General features: G+C 45.7%; 1 protein-coding gene across 1 annotated transcript; it reads left to right on the top strand.

The window, feature by feature from the left end:
* The first annotated feature begins 7,654 nt into the window (after positions 1 to 7,654).
* Positions 7,655 to 9,681, top strand: her6 (hairy-related 6). Its single transcript, XM_056415286.1, has 4 exons — positions 7,655 to 7,953; positions 8,105 to 8,200; positions 8,314 to 8,401; positions 8,577 to 9,681. The coding sequence occupies exons 1-4, from the start codon at positions 7,846 to 7,848 to the stop codon at positions 9,110 to 9,112; spliced, it is 828 nt and encodes a 275-aa protein (XP_056271261.1). The 5' UTR covers positions 7,655 to 7,845; the 3' UTR covers positions 9,113 to 9,681.
* The last annotated feature ends 888 nt before the right edge of the window (positions 9,682 to 10,569 follow it).

The following is a 10,569-nucleotide window of genomic DNA, read 5'->3' as shown; positions in this document are numbered from 1 at the left end:
TGGCCTGATAACAGGGCTGGCTAAATTGAAATTGGCAGTTTGACAATCTACAGATAATAGTCATCGACGCAGGAGATTATGTGAACAGCCCTTTCTTCCACTTTACTTTGGCCCCCACCTTCTCTCTCCTGTCGAATACGTGAAAAGAGGAAACAAGGGAGGGAGAGGGAGAGAAAACGGGCTAATCTTAGTCACAATCAGAGGAGGCTGAGAAGGCAAAAAGGACCTAAATTGAAGGGGAGGAGAAAGAAAAGGGGGCGCAGAGTGTGAAAAATAGAGTAATGTCCTGGTGATCAGGAGGAGGGCTGGAGGGGCGCTGAGGTGGGGTAGGGGTGTACAGGAGAGGTGAGGAGAGAGAGAGAAAAGGAGGGAAGGAGGGGATTTCTTTAATGTTTCTGGCAGCGAACCAGCTGAGGTCTCAAGGTTATCCTGGCTTTGCAAACTCCCACGGGAAAGGTGGAGTGCTGAGGGCCGAAGGGGGGGAGACGAGGGCTTGAGGTGGAAGGGAGGAGGGAGAGATGGCTGCCCTTTTTCTCCAGGAGGGAGGCTAATTCTTTGGGGGAGTGTAATCCTCTGGGCCCTCTTGCCTGATAAGGTTGGCCTTGGCCCAGGTAGGAGGAGAAAAGGGGCTGTGGGGCCTCCCAGGGCATCCTTGCACACAGCTTTGCAAAGGAATACAAATGTGTGATTATTACTTGCCATTAGTTATAGTCATATAGTGACTACAATGTAATACCATATTGATTTCCAAAGTAAATCTCATTCTTCCCTAAAGGTAGGTCATAGGTCAGGGGCAGCTATTGTATAGAACAGCTGGATCCAGTAGGAGTTCAGCGCCTTGCTCCAGGACACTACGTAGAGAAGTGCCTTGCCAACACTGCATGAACCTGACAAAACCTAATAATATGCTCCTCTGTTGATTCATTTATTTACTAGTATGTATTTGTTGTAATAACAGGCTTCTCTACTCCCTCCAGATCACATTTCAAGACATTGCCAATGCACATTTAACTCCTCCTTCAACCAGCAATTGTGGACACCATCACTGGAATTTGAAACAAAGAATTTTTTCATTCTTAATATAGCGTCACATTTCCAAGGTATTTCAACTAATCACCTTTCATGCAAATATGAGTGAACCCTGAATTTGACGTTTCATCTTAGGTATGATGATGGGAAGATCAGTGACTGCATCAAAAAGATCTGCATCGATACTCTGCTTGTGTTTGTTTACACTAAACTATAGGCCTATTAGAGATAATGATTCACTCTATTGAGCTGTCAGTTTAAGGAGCTGTGTGTGTGTGTGTGTGTGTAGGTGTGTGTGTGTGTGTGAGACTGCCTCATCAAAGACTGTTCTTTTTATCTACAGTCAACAAACAGCAGGAAATGGGGAAGCTTTGTGCACCTGTAATTCAAATGTCCCAGTGCTCGCTGAGAGTAAACAAGCAACACTCGGAGATTCTCCCCCCACTAAGTTTTATGGAGACCTGATGGTTAATGGACTGAAAAGAAACAGGGCAAACCTGTTCAAAGGCTCAGAAAGAAAAACTTAATGTTTCAGCTTCTTGCATGGAGACGGACCATTGTCTCATGATCAGTCCTGGCAAATGATTGTGCTCTGAGCAGCTCATAGGAGATACAAAGTAAGCCCATATTAAGCCAAATAACCAAAACCTGTACATACCTCGTCAGACTTGGTTTTATGAAATGTAACTATATGGCGGTGCAAATAGGGAACCTCTGACCCAAATCTGACACTACATTATCTTTCATCTTCTCTGTAATTCGACAGTTCGAGTTCTGCATACAAATATGTCTACAGTCAGAGTTTTCAGTAAAGGGTGGTTGCACTGCATTTGCATGAGCGGCCCTCACCCCCACCCGCACCACTACCAGCAGCAGAAGCAGCCGTATTCCCAGTTTGCTATAGCCTCAGGCTTGCTAACTAGAGACCCAGGCCAACTCGCTGGTCCTCTCCCCAACCGCTTCCTCTCCACCGCTGCTGGGTTTGACTCACCGTGACCTCTGACCTTCGGCGCTACTCCGCCTCCCCCACACATGCAAATAACGCTGGTCCAGGAGGCATCAGAGAAAAGGAGAGGGTCGGATGGAGGGAAGGAAGAGTGACTAGGAGGAGTGATGCGGAGATAGATGGAAGCTAGCGGGGTGGTGGTGGTGGTGGTAGGGGGGATGAATAAGAGGCAGACGGAGCAGAGGAGAGAGAGACCCCTAAAGGAAGTGCGAGCGTCTTGGTCTCTGAAGTGATGGGGGGCAGTGGCAGCCGCCTGGGGAGGCTCTCGTATGCAGCCCAGCACTGAGGTCTTAAAACATTTCTCTCTCTCTGTTTAAGGCAGCCAAAACGGACCCCTGCGCCTCCGTCTGCGAGGCTTACAGTGACCCATGCTGATCTTTCTCTCTCTATGTGTGTATGTGTGTGTGGCTGTGTGTGTGTGTGTGTGTGTGTGTGTGTGCGCGTGTAAGAGAGAGAGAGAGAGAGAGAGAAAGAAAGAAAAAAAGCGTGAGTACATTGACTGTACTTATTGTTTTCCTTGCTCCCAGGCTGCTTCAGGCACCTCAGTGTGTGTATGTGTGTGTGCGGAGGTAAACGATGTGTGCGGCTGTATCTGGAGAGCCTCCAAACCCCCTCATCTCCTCTCCTCTCTCTTCCTTCTGTTCTCTCTGCTTGGAGGATCTGTCAGTTCTCCTTCTCTCTCTTTGTCCCTGCTTTGATCCTGCACTCCAAGCCTTGGCTGGCCTCGCTAACAGCAGCTGAGCACAGGTCCTACTCCACTCCCACTAATAACACACATGCATGCCACGCTGGGATGATGCATGTGCACACATACATATACGCTCTCATTTGTTGTTACACTTACTCCCCCTCTCTGCTCTCACACACTCCAAAATCTGTAACGGCTCTGCTATCATTCAGAGCTTTTTGTAAATTGTCAGAGCTTATCGCTTTCACACAATCCCCTCTTTGCTGTAACCCTGTGCGCACACTATGAGCAACTTGGGTGATGGGTCACTCTATTCTGACAGATTGTGGGCAGTGCAGCCATATAGTGGATTCTGGCAGATACAGAATTTCTTTTCACAGGCAAATGTAGTCAGATGTATTTTGACGATTTGATAAATCTTTATCAGGTTCTTACATTGTTATTGTTGAAGATGCATGTCAAAGGTACGATTTGTAGTTTTCAATACAAACGAACATATTTTGACGATGTTTCTTTCTCCAAAAAGCATGTTGTGTTCATTAAGGCCAACGTTGATGCATTTCAAAAATCATTTGCAATGCGTGTTATTGAACGATTAGAAATCTGCATTGTTGATGTTCTTTTGTAATCGGCTTCTTCTTTCTTACCAAAAACAACAACAATTACAGAAATCCGCATGAATATATATTATTACCACCTGTGCAGGTTTTGTGCATATCCATCCTGGTGTTCATGACAATAAGAAAGACATAATTCAGAGACTCAGTAATCAAAACAGTGTACCCTAAAACCTCTGCACAAAACTAAATATAAAAAAACTCAAATTTCCACTTTATCCAAAGCTGTCAATCACATTGCACATTTTTCCTGGCCTGGTATTGCAGTCTCACACCATATTTGACCACCTGTTATCGTGAGACCAAAGTTCCATACTTGGCTCATCTCTACGACAACTGGGCACACTCTACATCCCCCGAGGAAGAGTGTAAATTCCATCTTTAAAAAGATAGACTTTTAGATCAAGATTATTTTAGAAACCGTGATTCGTAGTTGAAATAAAAAATACATAACACATGCAGCTATTCACTCCTGCAGTATTTCATGTCAAACTGGTCGAGAATTGTTGACTGTTTGTAATGAGCCTCTTGTGTAGTTTGCAGTTTCCAAGCAGAGCTGCAAAGTTCATAAGCTGTTGACACGCAGCGACTGTGCACACATTGGCCTCTTAGCTAAGTAGGAAATGAAAGGATGTCTGGTGACTTGTTGACCATGCTAATCACAGTGTGAACTGTTGGATAAGTCAAGTCAGTCAACCACAGTGTGACAGGTTATTGGGAGAGCAGGCTGTGTCAACACAGTGCCACCCTCAGTTTGGCAGCGGCAGCCACGAGACACCTCAAGGCTGGCCTTGATACATCCTGCCTGACTGCCTGCCTACTTCCCACTCCTGTAATGAAGCTCAAATGACAGCATAGGCATTTAAGCATAAACCCCACCCCCCTGAACACACACACACACACACACACACACAATTGTGGCACCCTTGTGGCACCAGGAGCCCCCGTTGGCAGCAGCTCTGTCCACCAATGGCTTACTTATAAGGCATGAGCAGTGGGAGACAGCCGGTCAGATGGTTTTGTGAGCGGAATATCTCACACTTTCACACACACTTTAGCCCCACAATCTCCCTGCCTAATTGCATTATTGCTGCATTATTGCAGTGTGTGGAGGTCCATGGTCGAGGGGCTCAATAAAGATATGAGTCCTGGGAAAGACTTGGAGCGGTGGAATGAAAAGAGAGGAAGAGGGAGATAAAAGGAGGAGGGAGGTAAGGGGCACTATAAAAAGAAAGATAAAAAAGAAGAGGATAAGATGAAGAGGGATGGGGGTTGTGGACAGAGGGAGAGAGGAGGGGGGGTCACAGGTTTTAAAAAAAAAATTTAAAAGATAATAATTTAAATGTAAACATTTGGAGTGAGGACTGCGTGTCCAAAATAGTCCGTTGTCTTTTCATCAGTGAAGTATCTCCAAACACCGTGTGATCAAAGGCTTTTACAACAGAGGGCTGTGGTCGTTGTTAGTCAGCAGGTTTCCCACAGCTTTCTTGTGAGAGAGGAGTTGAGACAAAGCAATAGGTAACACTCCGGGGACCGACGGCAGCCAGGTGCACCTGATAAAGTCTCAGGGAGAAGGGAGGGGCCGATAGAGCCATGGGTCTGTGACTCAGTTCACCGCCAGAGACCTCTTGCAACATGAGCGTGAGAAAGTCGTTCAGGCGGAGAGCGTTTCAAAACCAACACTGCTTCACATCACTACATTTGTTTTGGAACTCTGTCAGTGCCATTGTGCGGGTAAAACGACTCAGGTGTGCAATGCACAACAATGAGACATGTTAGTGACGTGTTTGACAGAGGCAACGCTGTTGTGCATGAGGGATATTTAGGATTATAACTGGTTTAGGCACATGCACAGACCAGACTGCCTCCTGCCAAGAGCAAAGTTTGCAATTACACACGAGACGAGTGTGTGGTTTCACTGATGTCTCCACGTGCCAGTTAATAATGATGACATTGTAGCTGGTAGACTGGAGACCTCATTTTAACCAGCCATTTAACAAGATATCATGTGGCTTCAATGTGGTTGATATGGATTCAGCAATAGCCTAAACGTGGCGCGTCCACACGAGAATACAATGTTCGCAGTGTGTCATAATGCATCCCATGCTACGTGCGGTGATGTAGTATTGTTTTCAGACATTGTAATATACAGCTAAATGACCGAGTGCAAGCTTGGAGGCGACGTGAACCCATTGCTACGGCTCTCTTGTGTTCAGCGGAGGATCTGGAGCCACGTGCAGCCCCGCGTTGCCTCGCGTTGCCTATCAATCGCACGATCTTGCGGCCAGGCGCCGGCGACGCCCCGCAGATCCAGGCAGCAAGCCGGCGAGAGGAGCGCCTTCCCCTAGTCGCCTGCGCGCCACGTGTCGCGGTCTCGGCAGCAGCTGGAGGTGTGTGAGCTCAGCGGAGAGTCGTGCTTTGAGCTCCTTATGCTCCACAAATAAAATAGGTCCATAATGGATCGCTTTTCCCGATTACACCCCCTCAACACATTGGCATATTGGTCCAATAAAGCCTCCAGAATTGAGCGTGGTTCATTTTGTTTTGTTTTTTTTATTCGGGGGAGATTACTCAGAAAGTCGTGTGAATTCTTCCATCGGGAGAAAGTGTTTGTTTCTCAAAAAAATAGAATATAGGTTAACGACATAGTTTGAATCGGGCGACTCTTTTTCTTTGTGGCGAAGTGTTCTTTTTTCTGAAATGAGTGCTCGTTGGGTGTAAGAGAACATAATGATAATGGGGGAAGCAATGTGATTATCGCCTCACTCTTCAAACTTCAAATGCCCACAGGACTCCTAAACACAGTATACATTAGTCAGACAGCGCAGGTTAATATACACTTGTGTGTGTGTTAACATTCGCACAATCTGGGAAGCTGTGAGACGCGATGATTATGAGCCCCACTTATAGTTCTATGTACTGCTCGTCTGCTCTTGCGTCTCTCCAAATGCATTAAAGATAATGATATTATGACCTGAAATCTAAAAAAGCCTTAAACGGCCACCATAGGCTGGGCAGAGGAGGAGGAGGGGGAGGAGGAGGGGGCGGAGGAGGCAGCGGTCTGATCGTGTGAGCTCTCCGAGCTCAGAAATATCTCTGCTCTGGCTCACATTCCGATAAGGGAGCCCGCTCCAGCTCTCTCTGTAGGCGTGGTTTTCCCAGGCTTTTAAAACAGCAGCTGCTATTTACCTTCCCCTCTAATGTAAACCACCGCCGCCGCCACATACCCTCCCCTCACCCCTCCACCCTCCTTCCTTGGCCCGGCGGCCCCCCCGGCAGCCCGGCGGCCAAACCTCCAACCACCGCGCTCATAAAACATCCTGGCACGTGCTCCACATTCGCAACACCGACAGATGATTAAATGTCAAATTGTGAACCACAAAGTCAGGAACTACAGTGGTAAATAGCGTGGAAATGGAGTGTGCTCATTTAATGTTGTATTTCCTTCTCCGGCAGAAGGGTCAATTAGCATTACTCCATGGGATATAATGGTCGTGTTGAGGTCTGTGTGTATCTGAGTTAGTCTCAGGTAGGGTAGATAGGGTTGTCATTAAAACGTGTTGTTTTACTGATGCCATTATAAACTTAACAGTAACTGTCTGTGAAGTTTGGAGGAACACAAAACCAAACTGGCCTCCATGCCACATGACTGAAACTCACAAACACTATACCACTTCCCATGGTGGTTATTAAACTGTTCGGAAGTAGAACTTTCTCTTGTCATTTAAATGTAGGACACCTACACTGTACAAAAGTTAGAGGGAAACTTTGTGTGAACTGCTGGCCAGAACATAATCGGCTCAAATTGGTTTGATTGTGGGTGTTAAAGTGACATTATTATCATTATTATTAATTCATTATTAATTTATTATTATAATTATGTTGTTAAATGTAGGTGTATATGTTAAATGTAGGTGTATATTTTTTTAAAATATAATATTGTTGTTGTGTTTTCCGCTGTTATCTCTTGTCTGGAGATAAAAGGTCCCTGTGGCCGCTCCTGGTGGCGGTGCCAGTCAGCAGCTCCACTGTTAATATGTAAACGGTACGATGATTGAAGACTGCAGGCAGTTTCCCCGGCTGTGCCCTGAACCCGGGCCGCGCGCCATTGGCCGCCAGCTCTTGCGGCCAAACAACCAATGGGACGGCGCCGACCACGAGCCGTCCTCCCTTGGGCCGCGTGTCCCTCGCCCTGATTGGTGGGAAGTTACTGTGGGAAAGAAAGTTTGGGAAGTTTCACACGAGCCGTTCGCGTGCAGGGCGAGATATAAATACAAGCCACACGCGGCGAGACCAACAGAGAGACTCTGCATCCGCTCGTGATCGCTGCCGCGGCTGCTGCGCATCGCTCAAACGGATTTTAACTTGATACGATACAGATCTCAGGAATGTTTTTAGGGAGAGGGGACTTTTGAATATTGAACACTGAAAATATTCATCACTCTTTTTCCTACATCGCTGGATCGTAATTTGCTGTGGTTTTGTTGGATATTTCCGATACGAAAATGCCTTCAGATATGATTGAAAAATCGTCCTCATCTCCGGTCGCTGCAACCCCAGCCAGCATGAACACAACTCCCGATAAACCCAAGACAGCATCTGAGCACAGAAAGGTTTGTATTATTAGTCCCCTTCATCTTAGAAATGCCTTAAACGTTTCATGTTGGACAACAATTTCCAGAAGTGCCTGATCCGAAGTAAATGATTTCACTTTTACGCATGAAATCGAACAGTTCATCAAATTGTTTTTTAAATTATCTTTAGTCATCCAAGCCAATAATGGAAAAGAGGAGAAGAGCAAGAATCAACGAGAGCTTGGGGCAGCTGAAAACTCTCATCCTGGATGCGCTCAAAAAAGATGTAAGTACTCACTTATAGCGTCTTGGATATTAATAGATTTTTTAAACTGACCCTGTCAAACACTGAGAAAGTGAGCACGTAGTCCTAACCATGTGTGTTTCCCGTCTTCGCAGAGCTCCAGACACTCTAAACTGGAAAAGGCGGACATCCTGGAGATGACGGTGAAACATCTCCGGAACCTCCAGAGGGCTCAGATGACCGGTACGTCGCTTTTTCTGGACTAATCTGTCTCGTGCCTGTGCGTTTTAGAACATATCTGGGCTGGTCTACACCTGCGTAAAGACCCCGCCGTTTAAATCTTACAGATTTGACACATTGTAAATAAAACACCATGTGCATATGAATATCCTGAGTTAAATATACGTTTTCTCTGCAGCTGCCCTCAACACCGACCCCACCGTCTTGGGAAAATATCGCGCCGGTTTCAGCGAGTGCATGAACGAAGTCACCCGGTTCCTGTCCACCTGCGAAGGTGTCAACACCGAGGTCAGAACGCGGCTCCTCGGCCACTTGGCCAGCTGCATGACCCAGATCAACGCGATGAACTACCCCAGCCAGCATCAACACCAACACCAGCTCCCCTCCGTCGGACCAACCCACCCCTCCTACGGCCAGCCCATGCAGATCCCCAACTCATCCCCGCAGGTCCTGCCCATGAACCAGGTGTCCTGTAAAGGAGGCTCGTCGCCGGCTAATTTACCATCGGACGCCACCAAAGTGTACGGCGGGTTCCAGATCGTGCCTGCTACAGACGGACAGTTTGCATTCCTCATACCTAATGCGGCTTTTGCGCCAAACGGCCCCGTTATCCCCGTTTACGCCAATAACGTCGGCACGCCGGTCCCTCTACCGGCTGCGGTTTCCCCCGGAGCCCCGTCGGGCAACGCGGACTCGGTGTGGCGACCCTGGTGAAAAGTGGAGAAATGGCCATAAAGACTTCAAAACTGACACTTCATAGTTCTCTCTTTGTTCAATGTTAGAAAGTTGTTTTGAATCTGTTTTTTTCCTTGTAAAATGGAAAGAGAATGCACTATATTTGTAAAGCTAACAAGGGAGTGAAGTTCATATTGAAATGAGATTAGTATTGTGGAAGTCCGTTCACTGCATTTTTTTATATATTTGAGTTGTCGGTTTTTTTTTACTGTGTGATGCCAAAGATATGTTCAATGCTCTTATGATCTTCGTTTTGGAAGACAAATAAATGTGTAATGATATTGAAAAACATGCGCTTGAGTTGTTTGTTGGGAAAACTAAATAAGATCTTATTATGATTGCGTAAAACTGCAAATAATACGAGTTTGCTCCTGTTTGTGCATCTTATTTGGTACTTAACATATCATTTGTAGTCTGTGTGGTAGAACACATTTGCCTTTTTGGTTACACTTTTTGTTTTGTGAGATCCCCCTTTGAGTGTGCTGTTTACACACAACATCAACAAGTGTTTTGTTGGGTCAGAAAGTGATATAAAATGTTAATTGTTATTGTTATCATTAGTAACACTGGACACTATAGAAAATGAAGTATTAAGAGACTCTGCAGTAATGGTTATGGTACAATCTCTACAACAACTAATGTGCTATTTTATTTAGAGGCAAACATCTTTCCAAAGTGTTGTTCAGCAACAACACTGTTGATGCTCAGTAACTGTAAGTCACCCTGGACCAGACTGTCTGTAAACAGTGATTGTTGTAATTCTATTATCTCAGTAATTGAGTGACGAATGTGACTGTAGCTCTTCATCATGCAAAGGAGTGAGACTAGAGCTGATAGTCCAGTTTCACAGCTCCTGGTGGAAACGTTGGAGTCTTACAGAGGTCACTTACGCCATCTAGCAGTGCAGCATTGTATTGCAGAGTGATTGGTATTTGCTAGGTCAACGAGTAGCGCATGGCTGCTGTGGTTGAACTTCTTAGATGAAAAAGAGCAATGCCTCTGGTTTCTTAAAAAGATGGTTATGGAAATAGGAAAATACTTTTATTAGTCTTGACACAGAAGCATTTTGTTGGAGAGGCTTATGTTGCATCCGTGAGTAAAATAAGTTTCTCCGACCAGCCGTTTCAGGGCTTGATAAAACATCTGTCCCTTGAATCTTTGTTTTTATCTTATCTTTGTTTTTAAACTGTTTGACCAGAACATGGAGCTACATGTACGCTCATCAAAGATGACTCTTTCCATTTACTTACTTAAAAAACAAAACTCATAATCAGGCGTCAATTGGAAGTGAAAAAGCAACAAGTTCTAGAAACTCATCTTTATGAGGATTTCAACTGATCAGTCAGCGTCAACTTTTCCAACAACAATCATTTCCTGAGAGCATGAAGCAGAGAGGAGCCTCCAGCGGTGTCTTTAATCAGAGCCGAGCGAGTTCC

Source organism: Pseudoliparis swirei, chromosome 5 (assembly GCF_029220125.1).
Source record: "Pseudoliparis swirei isolate HS2019 ecotype Mariana Trench chromosome 5, NWPU_hadal_v1, whole genome shotgun sequence".
NCBI lineage: Eukaryota > Metazoa > Chordata > Actinopteri > Perciformes > Liparidae > Pseudoliparis > Pseudoliparis swirei.
This window is presented reverse-complemented; position numbering and strand designations above follow the sequence as displayed.

Coding starts and splice junctions, on each gene's coding strand:
- her6 (XM_056415286.1), top strand. CDS start 7,846: ATGCCTTCAGATATGATTGAAAAATCGTCCTCATCTCCGGTCGCTGCA. Junction 8,201..8,313: donor TGGATGCGCTCAAAAAAGAT/GTAAGTACTCAC, acceptor CCGTCTTCGCAG/AGCTCCAGACACTCTAAACT. Junction 8,402..8,576: donor CCAGAGGGCTCAGATGACCG/GTACGTCGCTTT, acceptor TTTTCTCTGCAG/CTGCCCTCAACACCGACCCC.